General features: G+C 49.1%; 3 protein-coding genes across 4 annotated transcripts in view; 2 read left to right on the forward strand and 1 right to left on the reverse strand.

The window, feature by feature from the left end:
- LOC128271059 (out at first protein) overlaps nucleotides 1-439 on the reverse strand; it is a 41,294-nt gene extending 40,855 nt beyond the window's left edge. The window contains exon 1 of the mRNA XM_053008491.1: nucleotides 311-439. Within this exon, the coding sequence (XP_052864451.1) occupies nucleotides 311-439 (129 nt within the window). The remainder of the gene's footprint in view (nucleotides 1-310) is intronic.
- Nucleotides 440-5,020: 4,581 nt separating this feature from the next.
- LOC128271060 (ATP-binding cassette sub-family G member 1-like) lies at nucleotides 5,021-7,451 on the forward strand. Its single transcript, XM_053008492.1, has 7 exons — nucleotides 5,021-5,144; nucleotides 5,211-5,334; nucleotides 5,400-5,971; nucleotides 6,022-6,245; nucleotides 6,533-6,701; nucleotides 6,771-6,871; nucleotides 6,954-7,451. The coding sequence occupies exons 1-7, from the start codon at nucleotides 5,021-5,023 to the stop codon at nucleotides 7,449-7,451; spliced, it is 1,812 nt and encodes a 603-aa protein (XP_052864452.1).
- A 10,981-nt stretch (nucleotides 7,452-18,432) lies between these two features.
- LOC128269705 (transmembrane protein 184C) lies at nucleotides 18,433-22,238 on the forward strand. Of its 2 annotated transcripts, none has more exons than XM_053007094.1 (5): nucleotides 18,433-18,955; nucleotides 19,980-20,016; nucleotides 20,088-20,365; nucleotides 20,436-20,642; nucleotides 20,725-22,238. In XM_053007094.1, the coding sequence occupies exons 1-5, from the start codon at nucleotides 18,705-18,707 to the stop codon at nucleotides 21,713-21,715; spliced, it is 1,764 nt and encodes a 587-aa protein (XP_052863054.1). In that variant the 5' UTR covers nucleotides 18,433-18,704; the 3' UTR covers nucleotides 21,716-22,238. The 2 variants fall into 2 exon arrangements, with proteins under 2 accessions (XP_052863054.1, XP_052863055.1); XM_053007095.1 differs by lacking the exon at nucleotides 18,433-18,955 and adding an exon at nucleotides 19,690-19,812.
- Nucleotides 22,239-22,248: the final 10 nt, after the last annotated feature.

Genomic DNA, 22,248 nt, shown 5'->3' on the forward strand with positions numbered 1-22,248 from the left:
CAAACACAAATAATGCAAAATTTCCCGAACAACATCCGGATCCGTCTGTGTGTGTGTGCGAGAAAAACGCGACGCCAAACATGTCGCGTGACATCTTGTATGTAGCGCGCAACACGCGCGATGGTAAATAATTCACCACTACACGCGCAGTCCAAAGCCGACGTGCTTTGTGTGTGTGCCCGTTCCAGACGGGTTACACACACACTCTCGCTCGAAGAAAAGAACTGTCAAACGGACGAACGGACCAAAACATTGGAGAAATTCCGTTTTTGTTATGTTCCCATCGACTAAAAGGTGAATAAATACGCACCTGATTTTGTACGTTGATGATGAGCTGCGTGGACGTTCGACACACGAGATGAAGGACACAGCATAACACTCCCAGCACCATGCTCGGCCCACCGTCACTCGGCGCTTCCCGCACTTTCGATCGACCCATTGTACGCACCACTTCTCTGACCAGCACTTTTGCTCCAAAAATCACCGCTAGTGACACATCAGAACGGAAACACGAGCCACTTCCCCGACCGCGCAGAGCGTCCCTCGTCCGGAACGGATTTCTACGCAATCGCGCCACTTATCAGCAACACCGTGAACCGCTGGCGATAAACAATTCGCGGTTCGACCGATCCATTCTGAGTACGCACCATTAACACTTCCAAAACGGCAAGCTGTTTGCGAGATCACGAGAACATTAAACCGAGCTTAAAAAGGCGATCTGGCACCAACCGAAAACTAATGCTAATTCCGCTGTTGAGAAATAAATTTATTGCTTCGCCAAACTCGTCTGGATTGCTTAATTGGTCATCTTCAAACAACTCACGAGCGATCTATTCCGACGCGCACTTTTCCCTTTGGCGAACATATTGCCTTGATGAACTTTATGCCTTTTCTATTATTTCGAAACACGGTGGATTGATTTTGCGTTACACACTTTTATTATTGCACTGCTTAAACACGGGAACATAAAACTGGTCCGATCACAAAACACCCGGTCTGTTTTTCTGCGTTCAACACGAAATATGGAATCCGCCGAAAAACGGATAACACGTCCGAAAAAGGGTTCCGCGATTTGTTCGACGGGAAATTATCTCTCACACCGACGCCGGAAAAACAGTAAAAATCAATCGTACATTTGACTGTACTTTAAGTCACATCTCGTCGAAAATATACGTAAATACGAGGACGAACGAAAACACAACCGTTCTCTTGAATGTTTTGAAATTCAATCAATCTCTATTCCATTATTAACTTTGAGCTCAATAGCCTAACATTCGTCACTTTTAAATACTACGTACTTTATCTCTAACAAAAGTTTATTTATCTTAACTTTTGTTAATTTGTCCTACACGAAACACGAAAACACGCTCCTTTAGAGATTTTAAGCTTGAGTTCTTTCAAAAACGAAAACACGAAACGTCAAAATATTTTATGAAGTTGTTTTTATGATCCGGCCGATTTCGGAACCTAACTAATACACTGCGAACCTAACTTTGATGACGAACCTGACACCCGAGTCAACCTACGAAAATCCCGAACCGAAACGAAAACACAAACACTAATGCAAAAAAGTGCTATAGCCACACACACGCACACACGTATGGGATTGTTGTCACGCAACAATCTCAACATCGGCGTGACATGGCACAATGCATTGTACAAGCGGCCCAGCGGGCAAAATCGCACGGCCGCGCGACACTTTTGGGCTTGAATTGGGCTTAAATTGACTGAATTTAAGCCCAATTTAAGCCGAAAATTGTAGCGCGACAGCGTGACCTTTTGGCATGTTACTTCCCTTTTTTATTATTCCCTTTTAAATTCCCTTTCTTTCCTAGCGCACCGGAATCCCAAGATCCGGTGCGCACTTAGCGCAAAACACACTCAACAACGTTATTTGCGGTGCATATAATTTTTACTGTTTTATTCAAAACGGTTCAATACACACTTTGTATTCATATTCACTTGTCCATTAGGCGTCTCCGGTGGTTCCCGTAATGAGCATTTTTGATTAGCCTCAAGGAGAGGTGGTTGAGGTGGACTTCATGGTGTGGTGTTCCTTATTCGCTCCACTGCTGCTGCAAACTGAAACAATTATCCATATATGAAGAAGAATGATCAATATATGATGACATAAATTGTTTTTCACGGAAGATATGGTTTAAACACCGAAATACTTACCATATTATTCATTAGCACACACGCACGGCACCGATCGGATCAAAACATTGGGCTGTCAAAATTGTTGGCTTCGACAGTAAGCTTACGAATATACTTAAAACCTGACCTCAAAGGGATGAATGTTGCTGTGAGAAAATCGACAAACACCCAGAAGAGGGAGAACGAACATCCTCTCGCTTATGCGGAAAAAGGATGGCGTTTAATACAAATCGATGAAGTCGCAGGACCCGAAGCAAGTGTGGACCTGAGGGGGGGTGAAGTCGCAAGACCCGAAGCAAGTGTGGACCTGAGGGGGGGTGAAGCATGAAGAAACGGAGGGAAATGAGGAAAAGTCGCGCAACTTTGCCCGCTGGGGGACACATTTAGTGTCGTCTGCAAATATCGAATTTCTGATTTAAAAAATGAGTGTAAAAAGGATATTAAATGAAAAAGGAGGTTTACCCATTGCGTTTGTGGGAATTTAGAAACAAGTAATTATTACCATCCGAAGTATCCATCAACCTATGAACTATTATTCAAAGTTTATTTCTTCATCCAAACTTAAATCACTATAAATGACTGGAATTGATACATGATCAATCGAGATATGGTAATTAATGTTTTCTTCCATGATAAAAACATCTTTAACAATACCAGGACCACTTTAATTTAGTTTAGTTTGGGTTATAGTTTGTTATATGGAAATTTATGTTTTTTCGCTGCCTATAACCCAATGAAATAGAACTAATTAATTCTATGAAACTGTCTTATAATTTGTTCTCTCTGGAAGATTTTCTTGCTCGGGTTCTTGCTCGTTTCCAAAGCTTCTTCTTCCAGACAGCCTAGTGTTAGAGGGATCCATAGTGTTATATCCCCAGCATGAACCAGTGCTTTAAGTACCATAGCAGGTACTTTAAACCAACTATAAAGCACTAAAAGTTTTGGATCGCTCATAGCCAATTAATTTATTTATGGAAAATGTAACTAAAATCCTCCCTTTTTAAAGATGGTTTATAAGAACGCTGAGTGACTGAACAAAAATCATGGAGTTTTTTAGTCGTAAAATGATGCTTCGATGTAAAAGATAACGCCAACATTTGTTCCAAACTAACTCAGATAAGTTTGCTTGCGTGATCCATTTTGTAAATATTGCTCCATTTTAATGATGGACCAAAAATGAACGATTTTTCCTTTTTACCTGATACGAATGAGTGTTTTGTCGGTGCACTGAACGTACCAAACCGGATTACAATAATTGCGAACATGAAACTTCTACTAAATCGCCCAACGACGCCCTAGATGCCGACATCGTCCAGTCCTTGCCACGCGTTCAACAAAGAGAGAAATGTCTGGTATCCGCTCGAACATCCCTCCTCCTACACGGCCACACTACGCAGGGATGAGGAATTTATTAAAGTATTATCCTTTTATCGGCAGCATCCATCTTGCATACACCATTCGCCGGCCGGTTCACCCGCTGGCGACTTCCGTTCCCGGACCGAGGAATGTAGCGCACCGTTTGACTGATAACGTGCGATGCTTAACATTCACACGGGCACCGGGTTCTGGGAGATCGTGAAAAGTTTGCTATAACGTCCTGACCACCAAGACTGTCAAACTACGTGAAAGTTTGTCCCGTGAAACACCCGCCGTAACAAAGTTTGACCAGATGACCATTTTAAGGGGAAAAGGCAGGCATGGTTTGCGGTACGCTGTGGAATGTGATCTCGTTTAGGAGTTAGGCAATTTTCTACAAAACAAACTCTTAGGAAATGTTCATAGCAGAAAACAGCCTCACAGCTTATAACTTATCACCAACAACTTGTCGACCGAACCTGTCCAGCTAATTCCAATGAGGCGCAGATGCATAGGTGAGTTTCGGTTTGCATTTGGGCTAAACCTATGGACAAACATTCTCTTCGCCTGACCGGATTGCCCTCAATTGTGTGCCGCATGTAAATACAGAAACCATTTAGATGGCGACATATGCGCTCAAACAAAGGGGATCCCTTTTTTATTTCCTCGCCAACACAAATAATGCTCAAGCCCCGGGTTGTATCTTCTTCCTGGCCCCATCTTGGTGGTTTGCAATCAAAATTTTGCCAGTGCACGACAACAAAGCACTTCGCTTGACCTAGTTCCGGTGTGTCTGGTGCGCCGGATCGTAGGCCGACACTCGCTATCGTAAAGTGTTGTTTCAGCCCAGCATAGACTGCGTTGCATTCGATGAAGATGTGAAGCCAGATCCGGTCTGGCCATGTTTGTTGGTGAAAAACTTAAAAGAGTATGCAACCGGAACACTTGGCCAACACAATGGGCAAATGGGAACACGAGCACACCGGCCATTCCTGGGCACTTGCATTCGTGTTGACTGTTTGGTTGTCACGACAGTTGACACGTTTGCATGTCCGGTTGCGGCCTACGAAGGGTGATTAATTTCTTTCACATGTTCTCGGGCAATCCAGCAAATTAATTATGAAACATAAACAATCCGCAGTTGTTGCCGCACGGAGCCAGCGTTCGAAAAGTTCCTCACCGAAACTAGGAACCAAACAGGAACACAGGCACGCATCGAGGAATGTCGTGTTGTTTGTTTGTCTATGCTTCGCTTCTGATTGTGCTTCGCTCGGTTCTATTCTATTTTTGCCCCGAATCAGACAGAGCTCAAGCGAAGGAGATAATTACAGATGCAGGAGTTCAGATTGCCAAAAAAACAACGGTCAGAGTCAAGGCCCAGACAGAGGCCCCAACCGGAATCATTTCTTATCACGCCGGATTCGGTCGGCCGTCGTTAATCGCACCGGACCTTAGCCAGTCATCGTCCGACTAGCGGTTGGACAGTGTCAAATTTCGGACCCCGGGCATGGCGGATACGAGGAGTGAAACTTCGACGATTCCGTTGCACACGCTGCTGGAGAGCTTCCCGGCCGTGCCAGAGTTCGAGTTATCGTTTCGAAACATTTCGTGCGGCGCAAAGCATCGCCAAGGTACGTCACAGTTCTATGTCTACCAGGATCACTGACCGGTTCTTCCTTTCTCTCTTCCCATACAAGATCGCACACATTCGACGATCCTGAAGAACCTGTCCGGTTCTTTCCGTTCTGGGCGGCTGGTGGGCATCATAGGGCCATCCGGTGCCGGCAAGTCTACGCTGCTGAACGTCCTGTCGGGTTTCAAGTAACGGTCTCCAAACGAAGTAACGGTCCCCTGGATCTGGACACTAACTTGCACTCTCTCGCCAGGAGAGCACACGTTACCGGGCAGCTGCGGGTCGATGGCCAGCGGGTAACGGAGCGTCGGTGCCGGAAGATCATCTCCTACACCCAGCAGGATGTGTGCCTGTGGTCGAGCCTAACCGTTGAGGAGAGCCTACGGTATGCGGCGGAGTTTAAGGTGGCCACAGCGGACCCAGAAGTGAAACGGGTGCGTGTCCAGGAGCTGCTGGCAATCCTCGGACTCGAGCGATGCGCCGACACCCTGACCGGGGCCATCTCCGGTGGGCAAGCGAAGCGACTCTCGATCGGCGTGGAGCTGCTGTCCGATCCGCGGGTGATGTTGCTCGATGAGCCGACCAGCGGACTGGACACGGTGGCCGCTTATCAGGTGCTTAGCTATGTGAAGCAGCTGGCTCTCAGGGGTCGCGTTATCGCCTGCGTCATCCACCAGCCGAACTCGCAGCAGCTCCCGTTGATCGACGACCTGTACGTACTGTCCCGCGGACGGCGGATCTACAGCGGTCCCACCGGTTCGCTGGTGTCCCGTTTCGCCCAGTTCGAGCTCGAGTGTCCCGTTTCGCACAATCCGGCCGACTACGGTAAGAAGGAACAGGCTACCGATCTCGTCCGTTCGGGTGGTTGATAGCAGGTCGATTCTCAACAGCGCTGGAAGTGGCCAGTCTCGAACAGGACGATGACCGTCTGCGGTGGTTAATATTGGAGGAGGAAAAGGACAGCTTCAACGACAATCCGTCGGTACCGTTGGTGAGTGAGAAAAGTGTCGATGCCTCGTATCAACGCTACGCGCTGACCACGCGCCAGCAGCTTGTGGTTCTGCTGCGACGGGCGGCCACGTGCACTCTGCGGGACTCGGTAAGTGAATGCGAAGGTCTGTAAGGTTCCATTTTGACTGTGAGGTTCAGTTGTAGTTCAGTGATTTGATTAATTTAAAACATTTGCAAAACTTAAAAATGAAACAATCCTCCGAAGTAGGACCCTTTGAAGGCACTGGCTTCGAAAGTCCTCGGTCGAAAGCCGCGTCATGCGTACAGTGACTCATCTCCAAAGAACCGGACCCCGGGGTTGCCCCCCAAGTCTAAGAGAATGATGAAAAATGCTACAGAGCCCGGTTTATGTTCACACCTCGCTCCCCCCCACAGTTCCAGTTCAAGGCCCGCATCCTAATCAACATCGCGATCGCGCTCCTGACCAGCGTGGCCTTCTACAACGCCGGCAACAACGCGGACCGCATCCTGGCCAACACGGCCGTGCTCATCATCAATCTTTACGCCATCTTTTTCACTAGCATCGTCTCGGCCGTCCTGGTGTGTAAGTAGTACCACCGTCCCGCCCGCATGCTGGGCGAAGTAACACTCTGTTCCGCCCGTTCCTTTGCAGACCCCCGCGAGTCGGCCAGTTTCGTGTTGGAAAGCAAAAATAATTGGTACTCCCTGAGGGCATACTATTGGGCGAAAATCATAGTCGAACTGCCGACCCTGGTACGTGCACGGACGAAAGAGGAGAGCCTTCCCAGAATATTACATTTGGTTGGCCATTTTTTTTCGCCGGCGCCATTCGCAGGTCCTGTCGTCGTCCGTGTTCTTCCTCATCGTTTACTACTTCACGTCGCAGCCGCTCGAGTGGCTCCGGATCGGGACATTCGCCCTGGTTTGCCTGCTGTTCGGGTGGATCTCGCAGATGCTCGGGCTGCTGCTGGGAAGCCTGCTGCCGGTGCAGAGCTCGGTTTTCGTCAGCATCCTCATCATGGTGCCGGCGTCGCTGTTTTCCGGCTTTTTCGTGCCCCTGCGCGACGCGTCGGCCCTGCTGAGGCCGCTCCTGTACGTGTCCTTCGTTCGGTACGCCTTCGAGGGGGCGATGCACGCGATCTACGGCTTCGACCGGCCGGACCTCGACTGCCCGGAGGTGTTCTGCTACTTCCGGAAGCTGCGCCGGTTCCTTGACTTTGTCTCGCTGCCCGACCTGTCCTACGGCTGCGACCTGCTGGCCCTGCTGGCCTGGATCGTCCTGCTCATGGTGGCCGTCTATGCGAGTCTGAGGCGACGCATAAAACACGACTAAACGGTGGGCGTGAGTGTAACAGAGTTTAGCTAATACTGTGTACCGAAATAAAATCGCCAAAACAAAGCTCCATTGTTCCATTGGTTCCGGTTTGGCACTATGTTTTAAAATAAGTCCGCGACTCGCTATGGAAATGGCAGCAGAATGAAAACTGATCCGAATAATGAAAGGGGCTCGCGCCATTTTTCATCATCCGGCGGCGGATCGGGGAAAAAACAATTTGGCTACCAAACAATGGGTAACGGGAAACCATCAACCATCATTTTCCAACGCTTTTCATCGGCTAACGATATCTGACGCCCGACGTCGACGCCGTCGATTGATGGGCTGTGCGTTTCCTCGGTTCCCGAACGGTTCTAATTAAAAATGACACCAACATGGCTCCTTTTCGGTCGCTTTGCGAAACGGCGGATGCCCCTGATGATGATGATGCTGATGCTGATGCTGATGAAGAATGATATTACTGGGAACTCAGTTAATCAGTCGATCGCACCGTAATGGTCAGCGTAAAGCCGGCGTTTGATGGTCGGCTTATGTCGACAGAGAGTTTTCGCACGAAAAGACTTTTCGAAACCCCTTTTTTATGTAACGCAAAGTGTATTTCAATTTCGAAACAACGATTCAAAGTAGCGTCATTCTCCCTTGAGTAATAAAACTCGTATCGAACATCAAAGGCCTGCCGCCGTATTGATTGCTCGTGCCTTATTTTTGTTGAAATCAATTCGAAATATAAAAGTCCCGAGTTCCAGTCAACGGCACCGTCGAAAGAATTGGTCAAACAATCCTAGCAAAAACGTAGGAAAACGGACGGCGAAGCGAATCGAATTCCACGATGCTGCTGGCGAAATCGGGACAAAAAACGGCAATGTTACGGCACCGGCCAGTGGCCGGCCGAGTGCCGCGATATGGGTGTAATTTATTTGCAATTTTAATTAAATTTATGTTCCCCTTTAATTACACACGGGCCGCCCTCGGGATAAATTTGCCCGCGAACGTGCAGATAAGTCGCTCAGCTTTCCTTTTAACCGAAAATTTACTTTCCACCAGCCAGCATAAACCTCGCCGGCCAATGGCCGTTCGGAGCCGTCGGAAAATGCCGGTTTTTCATTCTGAAAAAAAAAAAGTGGTTGTAGTTCCGGAACTGGGTGAGTAATTATTTAACAAACGAGCGTGATGAGCGTCATAATTCGGGCACCACCGGTTAGTTGAGCGAAATTGGATTTGCAATGGACAAACTTTGGTACTGGACAAACACGGTACCATCGGATTATGCGACCGAACGACCGAGAGTGGCGAGAGTAATAATCAGTCACCATCCTCAATCATGCAGAATTTAATAATCTTCCCAAAGCAAACACATTCTAGTAGCAGCGATATTTGCGTAATGCTTGTTCCACAGTTTAGTTTGACGTAAACCGGCAATCTGTTGCTAGGACATCGAGAAGGACGACTCAAAGACCGTGCCGTGAGCGGGCCGTCATGGAATGCAATTTTCGATAAAACGCTGCTCCTTGTTGACCGCCACAGGGCGGCAGACCTAGCTATGGAACGAACATCACTCTGTCTCCATTACTGCAATTTCCAGTGAAAAATCAGATTGTCCTACCTTCGGCTCGATCGGCACAGACCGGAGAGCAAATCGATTTCAAGCAATACAAACTTGATTCAGATTTATATAAAAACTGTAGCGAATACCGAGCAAAACGAAGATTGCTTTATAAATTGCTGTCCGGGATTGTATACTATATTTAATAATGGAGCCGCTCCAGGGCATGATGCATTCTGTGAGCATTATTGCACTGTGTCCTTGCTTCGCTTGCCGGCGCACATTCTACCATTTATGCTGCTGTAGAGCATGGAATCCAATAAAATTGACCACCGCTCTTCAATTGAGACTCCATTTAGCTTCGTTCGGTCTTTTCTCTGACGCATCTCCTGGATATCCCTCTCCTAGATCTCACACCAGGTGATGCTGCAGACGCAAACCCGGACCGAACTTCTTTCAGGCACCGCGTGACGCATGTTCTAGCTCTGACTTCTGTCGCTTGCAAACTTTTTAATGCCACCTCGCGAGCAATCAAATGGAAATAAAACTACATCCCGAAGAATAGTTGTGGGGCATCGAAAACAATTTGCCGCCAAGTACTTCCGGCTTCCGCCGGGCGGGTTGTGGAAGCCACCAAAGAACCGTAGGACACCCGACGCTAGCCAGGGCAGCCAGGGTAAAGTTTTCTCGCCAAAGTTTGTTTTCTCACCGGCTGCCGGTGCCGGTGATAATCGCCCCGGTCATCGCGGGGCGTTAAAATTGGTTGCTGCTGCACGCCACTTGGCTGATCTTGGCCGCGGCCTGGCGAACTCGCCAACACAATAGTCACAAGTTTTTCACGTTCAATTTCCATCAAAGTTTGGAATGAAATTGCTCCGACTCGGCCACCGGTAAGCACTCTGCTTAGTCCTTTGCCTTGGTTTAATGAAAAATAAATGAAAAGGCATCATCGGTGAGAAAGTTTTAAACATACCACAGCTTGGTTAAAAAGTTCCCAGAATTTATCTATAAAGTGTACGATATCTAGATACTGTTCAAAATTGATATTGTTTCCTTCAAAGTGGTCCACATGGACTCCTCAAAATATTTTTAAGACTCTATGTTTGGTATCTCCATTAAGGTCATCCGTTCCTCTCAGTGATTTTTTGATTCGATTAAACAGGAAGAAGTCACAGTGGGCCAAAACTTTCCGCCAAAAACTTTCATTCCGGGAACTTTTTGATCAAGCTGGTACAAACGCTCCGTTTCAAAGTGGCCAACGGGCACAGCTCGCGAGGCTAAAAGCGGGAACTTAATGCTGCCACACGTCGTTGTTTATAAACCGCATTTCACCGACAGCAATGTAATTACGGGCACGTACTCCACGCGCTGGCTTCTTTCTTCTCCGATGGGCCCTTAAAAGCCAGCAATGGCCGGCCGGCAGGCTCAGTGCCGGCTGCCGAATGCCATTAATTAGTATTCTCCACACTCTGCGCCGTACTTCACTCTTTCAGGGAAACTGCTTTATCTGGTCCTTCCAAACCCGAAACCAACTATCCAATTACAGGTTATTTTGAGCAGCCGGGCAGTCGGGCCACTTCCGTGGTCGGTACCGGCCATTGGAACGAATAAAGCACGCTTTCCAGCCGGGCCGGGCACCGGGTCACGTCAGCCGCCTGATGATGGATATAAATTTTCACTTTTCAGCCTCCAGCCAGCCTCCAGGCAGTGGCGACTGAAAATGGGGAACCGGAAAATGTTGCCGCGCTCAAGCGAATGGCAGAAAAAAAGCACAAGAAAAACACGAGAATACGCTAATTGGAAAAGCAGTCACGAGTCTCGGGCCGCCGCTCCCCCGGGGGGCCTCGCCCTGGAAACTGCAATGGTTCCGTGTACTACGGCAAACGGGAAAGTTTGGTGAAAATTGTAATTACTGTTTAATATTTCCGCTCGGCACCGGAACCCGGGCCCCAACAACACGAACTAACTCCCAACTCGTCCCGGCGGCCACCGCAACGCGAATCGTGGCGAGTAAAACGGGTGTATTAATTGGCGCATCTCGGGGCGTCGGTTTTGTTGGCCAGATTCCGGAACAATAATGTCAGCAAAAACCACACGACTCGCAGTCGGATTCGATCGACTGGCGGCGGGCGGGCGGGGCAATAAATCGGTATTACCAAAACAAAATATGTTTCAAACCGGAGTGCCACACAAAACGGTTACTGGGAGAAAGGTGGAGAAAAAATGGAAGGCAAACGAGGACGTGCCGTCCTGCCCGCGCTAGGTACGATGCGCAGTGATTATGGGGCGGCCCATTGAAAAGGAATCTCGAATAAATCATAAAAGTTCCATCCCCAGATCCTGGTCCGGTGTGTGTCCTTCGTTCGGTTACAAGTGGTGCCCCGATACTATCTTCCTGGGCGGAGGTCGCCCCATTGGATCGACACTAACGCTGGTACGCTGCAAACAATAAATAATCCAAAAGTTGAGGCCCACGGATTGGTGCTAACTTCGTAAAAAGCTCCCAAGTCCCAAGGAAGCCAGCGACTGGCGAAGCAAACCCCGAAAACAGTCACCCTTCGACCCTCTGCTCTGTCTCCGTGTGTGGAACAAGGAAAAAGTGGAACACATTTGAAACTATTTCCAAAAACGACTACACTTCCCGGACCAGCCCCAGCCCAGCGCCGAGTGCCGACGAGATAGTTCCGTTCCGTCCCCGGTGAAGGTCGTTAAAAATTTATCGCTCCGTCTGACACCAGGGGGCGCGGCGCTCAGGCTGTCCGGGGGCCACCGGAATAGCATTAATGCAAGTCTCTCACACGAAAAAAGGACATCCACAGGATGAGTGTGTCACCGGGCATCGTCGGGCGCCGCATATGTGCATAGTTTGGCGTCCGTGGCACCGATAAAGACTCTGCACGGCATCGGGGAGATAAAAGAAGGTCCCGCCGTTCGTTAGATTATGTTGCCGTGTGCCCGAACTTTTTCTCGGCCCCAGAGCACGCCCAGGAATTATGCATTGCCCCGGGTTCCCGGGGAACAATCCGCGTCGGCACGGTTTTCGCTTCGCGAAACTTTCGTTGCCACCCCGCATTGTTAGCCATTGTTAACCGGGCGTATTGTGTGATGTATAGTAAATCGTTATGTTCGAAAATTATGTTCAAAGTTAGCGTGAATAACGTTCGCTAACGAACGTCTCGCCGTCACTCGGGGGGATTGGCTCGAAAGTGGGCTTGCTGTACGGCGGCAGTGGTGTAAATCATGGGCCAGGTAAGTCATTAACAACACGCCAATAATGGCCAACATTAACGTCGACTGCCACTGAATGAATCGGAAGCACCACAATCGTCGTCGTAACTCAACCCCGACCGGCGTCGGCGTCGGAGCAACACACAACAACGCCATGATTTGTTGCTCGACACTTCCGAGGGCCACACTTTGCAGAATTCTGCGGCGGGATTCTGCGCCCGACTAATGACTCATTATTAGAAGGAATAATTGACGATAATCAACGCCGTGCATTAGCGCGAAGCCCAACAACCGTTAGGGCTGATTCGCACAAACAAAGTTGCGAGCCGAGCCGAGCCGTGTGACTGATGATGGGGTCCGTTAATTTCGGGTGCCCCGAGTACCGGCCCCGAAATTGGAAGATTTTCCGTAGCGAACGGGTAGCGAACATAATTTTACGGGCCAATGCAATATTTAGGCACACCAACCGGAGGCGGCCAGTGAGTTTTCCATTTGCAAACTCGCGATGCACAATTCAATTAGCTTTCGGCGTAATTTATACGATGGCGTTGCGTTACGTGTGGGAAGTTGCCATGTCGGAAAACGGCTGATTAAATTCTAGTGACGAGTGCCGAATGTGCACCGTTGGAAAGCGCCGTTCAGCGCCGTCCGCCAGGAGCGGCAAATGTGATTAAAATCATCAAGTAACAAACAGCGGAAAGCAATCTCGGGACGCTCAACATCGGAACCAGGGAAGTGCGAAGCGAGATTGTGTTGGCACGTTAATTGGGAAATAATTTTTGGTCGGTAGCTGGGGTTTTACAGGGTCTCGTAATTATTGGGGAAGCAAGATTCATGTTGGGATTTTTGCTCAGAGGCTCAATATAAAATACATTTTATAGAGAACTAAATTTAAAATTAATAGCAAAAGAACCAGCGAAGGAGGCAACCGATAAACGTACTTCCAAGGTCTAAAATGGTATAAAAATTGGAAAAATCACCGTTAAGAGAAGGTTAGGGCCGTATTTGTAGGGCAACAAATTGATAAAGAAATAAATTTCCAATTAATCCTCCGAAAGCTGCGCCACTATATTTCCAGCCCGAGCCGGCGGCCACTGCAACGGAACGGAATGCTATCGAGTTGTTTGCATCGTTTAGGGCGCACACCGATGTTCGATGCTTTCAACGTTCGCGCGCTCGGGTCCGTCCATCGCGTCGCGCCCGGAAGTGGCGCGTTTCGCCGCAGCGTATCAGGACGTGTAACCGGAAACTATCTTTCGCGCGGGCATAAATTCTGAGCGACGAAAAATAAAACACACACGCGCAAGCGAACGTTCCGCATGCAACCGGCCCAGGAACCGTTACGGAACGGGAACACATTTATCGTTCCATCGAACGGCTCGGCTCGGCGCGGTTCCCGGTTACACGCTCCGCGCTCCGTGTTGGTCACCTTGTCCGCCGGGGTCCGCCCGATCACCACCACATGGCCACCACAATTTATGCACAGTTTTTCATCGTTATCGCCCGCCGCACTTACTTACGCGCGCCCCCGTGGCGGCGGAGGGTCTAAGGATGCGCCACGGCCGCTCTGGGGCGGGGAAATTATTTATCTGCCACCAATGCAGCGGAAGTGGTTCCGGAAGGATTTTACCGGCCGGCCGCGGCTGTCCAGATGGCTCCTCGGCACGGCGATGTTCTTTGCCGCGTTTCGGGGTGAAATCTTCCGTATCGCGTGTGCGTCCACCACGTGGTGGCTCTGCCACGTGGTGGGCCTCAGCGCGCGATGCTTGCGTAACGCGGGCGCAGGACTAAAAATACGCAAATCACACGCTCTACGGGTCGAGTTTGGCTCACCGAGCATACATGGTCGGACTTGCGGATGCTTAATAAATTACAAGTGGAATACTTTGGCCGTTTCAGTATTTGCTCAACTCTAGCTCATCGTTTTTAATTAAGGCAGCTGCAGCCTGGTGGTCTGGTCGTGCACGTGGCAAACATACGTGGCTGTCGGCGGCTGCCCGGAGCCCGGTGTATTTAAATTCAACCCGCTCGCCGGGAACACCCTGTGCCCGAACTCGGCGACCGACGAAATACATTTCCGGTGAAACCAGAATTTAGGATACCGACACGACCCGGCCCCGGGAATGGGGCGTCAAGTTTGCGGTCGTGAGCATAATTCAGCATATTAGGAGCAAGATCGGCTGGCGCTTCCGTAACGAATGAACCGGATGGTTCTGGTCTCTGGTGCACCGAAAACCGGGTCTCGAGTCTCCGGGTCATCGTGGCCGGCATCGTTGAGCCCAGCTGACGATGGCCCCTTCCGTGGCGATCGGATCGGATGTGGCGCATTTGTGAGTCCCGCTCCACCGGAAGTGGAGCCCGCAACGTTATCGCACCAAACGGCGGTACTCAGTGTTTACCAATTAGACGGCGGCCGCAGTCGGCAAATAAACGCAAACGGATGTGAACGTTACGCTCCACTCCGACCTCGGCTCGGTGACGTAAGTCTAGCTTTTCGCCGGGTGCGGCTTCTTCGACTCGGGTACAGAACGTCTTTCTGGACCCCCCGTTTGCCGTGGGTAATTTAAAATTCCGTGAACGACCGTCCACCGACACCGGCCGTGAAATATTGCCCCACGTGAGAACGGAACGAGATCGTTACTGATGAAGCAGCGAAATCGCTCGGTCGGAGTTTTTGATTCGCGAAAAAGGCGATCCTTTCCAAGGTAGAATAAAATGAAGCGGAAATATACTAGGAAAAATGGTTTTGCAAGGCCAATTAAGGAGTGTAAGTTAGTAAATAATGTTTCGGTGTGTCCCAACTGTTCCGCTGCGAAATGACACTTCAAACGAAATTACTTCAATCCCGCACTTCGACACTTTCTTCCAATAAGCTTTGTCAACCGCCCGCCCGCCCCAAATTGACTGTCACCCCACGGAAGATTTCCCCTCTAATCTTTCAATTAGTGGGCCCCGTAGTTTCTTGCAGCACAAGGCGACCGGCCTGCCGACCCGTCTTACGACAGACCACAATTAATTGCTACCGATTTGGCGTTTCAATTGAAACCCGACATGGGTGAATCCGGCTGAAGGATTCTGCTGCATCGCCGCCACACCGACCCCGGGGCTTATAATCCCCTACGTTCGTTTAGGAAAATGCCACCGGCAAGCAGTTTCCAATCCAATCAAACCCACACACATACCTCAACACTTTCAGGGCAATGTTGGGGCGCTTATCGTAGAGCTTCCAGAAGTCGAAATGGAATCGGTGGCACAGGGCGATTCCAGATGTAGCAGGTTGCGGCCGTCCGGTGGTGTCCTTTTAATTGAAAAGTCTGGTAATCTATGTAAAACATCGATAGCCACCCGGCCGGCCCGGGGTGATAGAAAGTGACCAATTCACCCCGTGACCAACCGACTCGATCGCTAGGGGATGAGTCGGTCCCAGTTGTGTATTCACTCATAGCACCACCGGTGCCGGGTGATCGATACTGTTAATGCGTTAATAATCTCCAGGAAGTGCACGAGGGCGGAGATGCTGTTTACCCGACAACACGGCTCAGGGCCCGCAGGATCCGTTTGGCACCAGCAAAAGGCTTACTGTTTGCCGGCGAGATGGCCGATGTTTGCTCGGCCCACCGAAGGGATGTGGGTTGTTTGCGGAAGCTCCCATTACGGGCGGCCTCTCAAAAGGACAACGGCTGAGTTTACAGTTTAATTTGTGGTAATTTTCTTCGGGTGTTACATTCTTGACACGATTGGTTGCCTTTTTGAAGCGTATCTCAGAGCGATTGAGTAGTAAATAGTTCACGACATACCTCAGTGCTGTAGGTTGCGTAAATGTTTAATGCCGTTTCTTGAAAATGATTACGATAATGATAATGACGCTTTTTAGCTTCTTGTAATAACGCACAATAATTACCGTTCCGGGGGAGGACTCAAATCCATCATAATCAACCGTCGCGCCTGCAGCGGCCCTTCGAGCTGAGCCGCCGGCCTCCGAAAACAATCTGGAAAACATATGATTTACGGTTTAATCATTACCCCGCACGGTTGATAAATTCTACCATTCATTACGTTGCTGTTTCGCCGGGTTTTTTTTTTTCTTCCGCTTCCGGCTTGGCGCGGGATTTGCAAAAATGGCCCGAAACGAAACTCAAACACAAAGCAACTCTTCTGGAAGCAAACTTGAAAAATGGCACATCATAATTCACCGCAGCGCACGAGACGCGGGACGAACGGGAACGGCTTTTCCTTTAAGACGGAACACCCTTGCGGCTCCGTAAGAAGCCGGCCTTACGGCCGATCGAAGCCCTCGCGCCCCGCCGTGTCCATCAATCATTTTAAAATTGACTTTTCGATTCACGACCACCGGCGACGGTGGCGTGCCTCGGTTCGTGATCAAGTTTTCAGACCCCCCCACTCGCAACGGGGTCCTTGCACCCGCCAAGAGCGTGCTGGGAACGGTCGTGGGAAAAACCACGGCCGCATGATGGAAGTTGCGCTTAACGCTAATTAATGTGTTTGACATTTCAAGAGCATGGCCGCCGGTGGCGCGAGCAGAAAAATCTTCATCGCGGTTTGCGGTTTTCCGGCTAATGGCGTTGACGGTTATTTGTGTCGAAATTGGAGCAAATTGCCCACAGCCGCCCCGGATTGCGAACCATAACGCGACCATCCCGTCCAGTGCGTCCCGCTAACCGTTACCGTCATAAACAGGGTGTCTGCCGCCGAAGCATATTGCCTGCGTTTTTATTAGCTTTCACGGAAAAGCACAAGATTCCCGACACCGAAGAAAAGTGGAATTTTCTGTTCAAAATGTTATTACGAGCTCCTCGACGCTCGGGCTCGGTTTGAAGTTTGCCCACATCGTTGGCTGCGCCCCGACCCAGGCCGCCCAAGAAACGGGCACAAATTTGTCTTATCATAACGGAAAATCAATAAAGTCGGCTGGAAAACAGACCTCGACGTCTGCCACTCGCAGACACTACGGCCGGTTGTTGGGAAGAACTGGGTCCGTGGTGCTTGGGTTGTGCGGGGAGTTTTGAAGGAATTCCTTCATCGGATGTGAGTCGGGACCGGTTTGCACGAGAGCGGCATGTTCACAGCCGCCACAGCAGCGTGGCGCGCCTGCTAGTGTTGTTGTAGTAAATATTGAAATTGGTGTTCAACCACCAGGCGCCTCCACTAATGGTGGACGATTAATCATCACTAATTGTGTGCTAAATATTGCGGGAAACCGTGGCCGTGGCGTTGACGTGGCCACCGAACCTTTTCTTAGGTGTAGCTCATAATTAATGGCCGTTTGTTTTTGTGGGATCTTCAATAAGCTACCTACCGTACAAGCCGCCGAATTCCATTATTAAAGAGTACGCTTCGAACAAACGAACTGTTTTGCTGCACTTTCCGCCACCGCGTGTCTGTGTGAAACAAGTAAAAAAGAAAGAATAGGTCATCATGTAGGCAACAACGGGCCACTACTCCCTTAACGCTTACAATGCGGTCCTCATTTGCATACGAATGTATCCGACGTTGCCTAGCACTCAGCATACTAAATGAGCGTACTCTGCGTTATGCATGGATAGTTGCCGCTTCTCAGTCGCATACTCCAGCTTTAGTTGATGATGAGTTGAGTTTTAATCCGCAGCAGTGTTTGAAGTGTCCTCTTAGAAATGTAAACTATGATTGAGAGGTAGATCCAATCAAATGTTTTTGCTGGGCTTATGCGACATCGCATGCCAATAATCGCAAGATGATATCGAAAGTGTTGTCATGCCCACTAAATTAGGTAGGTAATCTGTGACTCTTGTGTGTGTCTCATTGATTTAGAAACAGGTGAATTATCAGAAACCGTTTCTTGATTCAAATGTTTTAATTCGTAACGTACGCAGCGGCAGCAACCGGATTAAAGTAGATTACAAAAACTACGAGTGTACGGAAGCCTTCGTAACTTCAATAAAATACAACCTACACTTTTCCCTACAAAATATTTTATTCCAACGGTATTTTTTACTTTATTTTAGGTCGTTTCTTTTGCTTGTGATTTTGAAATTACCTACTTCTGGCAACACTGCACAGCAGGCCAACTGACAGCTCTCTGTTTTGACTGTTGTCGATTGTTTAATCAAACAACACAAACTATTTTGCTGAGAGTTTTGCGTTGTTGTGCTGTTTTCGCGTTCTCTAATCGAATTAGATTGTGTCGAAGTCGAATTAGTTGTGTGCGTGTCTTGTCTGTGAGTGCTTTGTGTGTAAAGAAAGGCAATATATTTTCCTGCCGTACTATGTGCGATTGAAAACAGAACGGTTTATTGTGGAAATCCGTGTCCGTTGTCTAATAATGAGGCCATAGGGCAGTGCCCGTGTCGATGCAACATCAAATAACAACAAAATGACGATCAACTTCAACCAGCACGATTCACGAAACGGTGACCCAATGGTCGTTGCGGATTAATTGCGAACCAGTGCAGCGGAAAGATTCCAAAGAAATCAGAAGAAAAATGTGTGTCTCGTTCTGCGTCCAATGGCGCATCTGGCTACGGCCACTCCTAGTGATCCTGTACATCCTGTTCGTCATCATCGTTGTCCCGTTACTAATAGTCGATTCGGTTAAGGACGGGTTCACGCACAAAGGCCAACTCATCCTGATCGGCGGTCTGTTTGTCCTCTGCGCGATACCGATTTCGATATGGCAAATTGCACAACACATCATCCACTTCACCCAACCGCTGCTGCAGCGACACATCATTAGGTACCTGTTCCTATTCCTCTTCTTACCGAGACGAATAATTCTCCAGCTAATCTGATCCCGGAAGAGACTAGAATCCATCCAGTTGCAGATTAGATAAGACATGTTTTCTCGTTTATTACTACCCGTTCAAACAATGTTTGACCACAAAATGTCGACCGATCGTAGCTGCTTTGTACCTTGTTTGTAAGGCGCCGACCTTAACAGTATTGGTGAATTAGAGCACTGATGAATCACCGAGAGGAGAATCTTCCTCTGTTTTTTGCTCATTTGATTAGTCGCGTGCGTTCTAATCAGGTCAGGCAGAAGACGACGACGTCGTCGTTGGCTTGCTTAGTGATTTCACACAAACACCAACACAGCACCGACTTTGCCAAAAGGTGTTACTATGCGGTTGCTCCGAAACACGATCCTGCATCGCAGTCGACCGTGAAAAGTTGCATGAGAAAGCGATAATGAAACGGGTCAATTCACTGCAACTACCACAGACCCTGCATTTTAGCGTTTCCTTGCAGACTTTCTTTTCGAAAGTGTAAACAAGGGATTAGTATCAAGACTTAGCTACCAAAATGATTTTAAATAATTCAGGACCGTTAATACGCATAAATACGTGGCAAGCGAAAACAGATGAATATCTCTTAGGAGAGTGGAAAACTGTTTAAAGATAACTCAAAATAGCCACCCTGGCAACGTTCGAACGGTTTTACGGTTTAGGCACGATCCGAGGGCCGTAAACTTCGGAACATACCGGCGTGACCCCTCCACGAAATGATTCATCCATCGATCTTTTCGCGTTCCCCGAGAAGCAAGTCGTTATCAGCTGTGCACGGTCCGTAACGCTGATGATTTCTTGACCTTCGGTAATGTTGTTCAAACCGCGACATTTCTTATCTACTGACTTATTTTTATGCAACTAAGCCGAGAGACAATGTTACACAAAAAATAAGGAACACTTTCCTCCACAATATCAACGTGACCCATAATTGGGACACGCTTAATGCATTATTCGTTCCGCATCTCTTTTCAGAATCCTGTGGATGGTTCCAATTTATGCTCTTAATGCGGTAAGATCGCTTCATTTTCCTCGATTCCGCCGCAGGCTTCTAAAAGTAGTGTTTGGGTTTTTTTCCGGCAGCTTCTCTGTCTCGTCTTTCCGCGCAAGTCAATCTACATGGACAGTATCCGCGAGTGCTACGAGGCGTACGTGATCTACAACTTTATGAAGTATCTGCTAAACTATCTCAACCTCAGCATGGATCTGGAAGTTGAGCTCGAGACGCAACCGCAAACGAAACACGTGTTTCCGCTCTGCTGGCTGGCTCCGTGGCCCATGGGAAGAGAGTTTGTCCACAACTGCAAACATGGCATCCTCCAGTACACGGTCGTACGTCCGCTGACCACTGTCATTGCGTGGTAGGTAGGCCCCAAATCGCACTTCACGATTTCTGGTGTTAAATTCCTTTGCCCCGTTCCCTTCGCCAAGCATTTGCCAACTCAAGCACGTATATGGCGAGGGTCAGTTTCGGGCCTCCGTTGCCTTTCCGTACCTGGTGTTCTTCAACAACTGCTCCCAATCGATAGCGATGTACTGTCTGATAATGTTCTACCGAGCGACACGCAACGAGTTGCGACCGATGCGGCCACTGCCAAAGTTTCTCTGCATCAAGGCGGTCATTTTCTTTTCCTTCTTGTAAGTTCACGATTGTGTTTATTAGCTGCTTAAGCCTGCGAAACTCACTCACTTTCCTCTCGTTCATGTCTTTCCCATCCAGCCAAAGTATCATCATCTATGGCCTCGTCTACTACGGCTTCATAAAGGACATTTTCGATACCGACACAACCGAGTTCGATTCGCAGCTCGAGCTATCGACGAAGCTGCAGAATTTTATCATCTGCTTCGAGATGCTGTTGGCCGCCCTGGCCCATCACTACAGCTTCTCGCACCATCCGTTCAAGCTAAATTTGCCCCTCAGCAGGCACACGGGCGGTGCCAGCATCAACGGTAGCACCAGTGGCCCGTGGTATTCCGCGTTTTGCAACATGCTCGACCTATCCGACGTGCGGCAGGACGTGTCGGAACACTTTGGCGAGATGGGCAGTTCGATTAGCCGTCGGTTGCGCGGCCGTAACGTGTACCAGGAAGCCCACTCGAGTGGCAGAAACTATGAGGGTGATTTTACCGGCACGGAGCGCGATTATCTCGTGCACGGGGCAAGCGGGACAAGCAATTTGCTCGCCAGCCAGTGCTACCAGAGCCGACAGCACTACTACGCTGCCGGAACGCCACAGTTCATAGATGCCGGTGCCAGTGGTTCGTCCAAAGGTGCTGCGGGTGTTCCCACCGGTCAGCAACGGTACGGTGCGATTGACGGTAGTGGCATCAGTATCGTGCGCCCCAAGGTGTCAAAGCTGGTCGACACACCGAACGAGGGGGCGCCGAAAATACCGAACATTTTCAACCGATTCCCCGACTCGAAGAATCTGAACCTTACCCTTAGCAAAACCCCCAGCTACGAGAATTTGCTTTCGCCGAAAAGTGAAACGCGCGGCATCGGTGGTGGAAAAGGACGGTCTAACCGTACGAAGGACACGGCAGGACCCCCCAGCAGTAACAGTGAGTCCAGCTCCATCAACCAGCGGGTACAGCGATCGGAAAGCAACAATGGCAGCGATTGGCTCAGTACGCCCGACGATGAGCTGGGTATCGACGTGCAGGGCCTGTCGAGTGATAATATCAATATCAATTCCAACAAACAAGTGTAGCTGCACGGCCACTATTTAAAGACCCGTTCTCTTCTACTAGCCACACGCCGTTAGCAGTATTGAGTTGCAGCTAAGGGGCCACGTTTGACTGTAAAGCAAACGCCAACGATCGCGATCGTTTATCGGTGCCTTTCTTTTCTAACGGAAAGTGTGCCCGATGGGAGGGAAACTGGGTAGAATGCATTTTTCTTTCGCCCATCTGTTAACAGGCCGTCGGCGAAGGGGAAACCCTGCCAGACTATACTGAGTTGGCAAAAACGAAAGGAAGCAAAGTGATCATAAAATCGTGTAATAATTCCATGCAAAATCCAACATCATAATCTCAATCGCGATCGCGCCCCATTTTTAACACATCTGTGGTAGCCAAAGGTGGAAAGCTCCGAGGGAGCGTACAGTGCTTTCTGCTTTTTCGTCGTGTGGACGTTGGTGAGATTTGATGCGTCTGTTTTTGGAGCACCCAACGGTCTTCAAACTGTTCGCATATCCGTGATTAATAAAGCGAATCGTGTAACCGTGTACTCTTAATACAACCA

This window comes from Anopheles cruzii, chromosome 3 (genome assembly GCF_943734635.1).
Source record: "Anopheles cruzii chromosome 3, idAnoCruzAS_RS32_06, whole genome shotgun sequence".
NCBI classification, from domain to species: Eukaryota; Metazoa; Arthropoda; class Insecta; order Diptera; family Culicidae; genus Anopheles; species Anopheles cruzii.

Excerpts from the sequence above, each read along its gene's own strand:
- LOC128271060 (XM_053008492.1), top strand. The coding sequence starts at position 5,021 with ATGGCGGATACGAGGAGTGAAACTTCGACGATTCCGTTGCACACGCTG. Across the intron at positions 5,972-6,021 it reads GCACAATCCGGCCGACTACG|GTCGATTCTCAACAGCGCTG; the intron begins GTAAGAAGGAAC and ends GGTTGATAGCAG. Across the intron at positions 6,246-6,532 it reads CGTGCACTCTGCGGGACTCG|TTCCAGTTCAAGGCCCGCAT; the intron begins GTAAGTGAATGC and ends TCCCCCCCACAG.
- LOC128269705 (XM_053007094.1), top strand. The coding sequence starts at position 18,705 with ATGTGTGTCTCGTTCTGCGTCCAATGGCGCATCTGGCTACGGCCACTC. Across the intron at positions 20,366-20,435 it reads CTGACCACTGTCATTGCGTG|CATTTGCCAACTCAAGCACG; the intron begins GTAGGTAGGCCC and ends CCCTTCGCCAAG. Across the intron at positions 20,643-20,724 it reads GTCATTTTCTTTTCCTTCTT|CCAAAGTATCATCATCTATG; the intron begins GTAAGTTCACGA and ends TTTCCCATCCAG.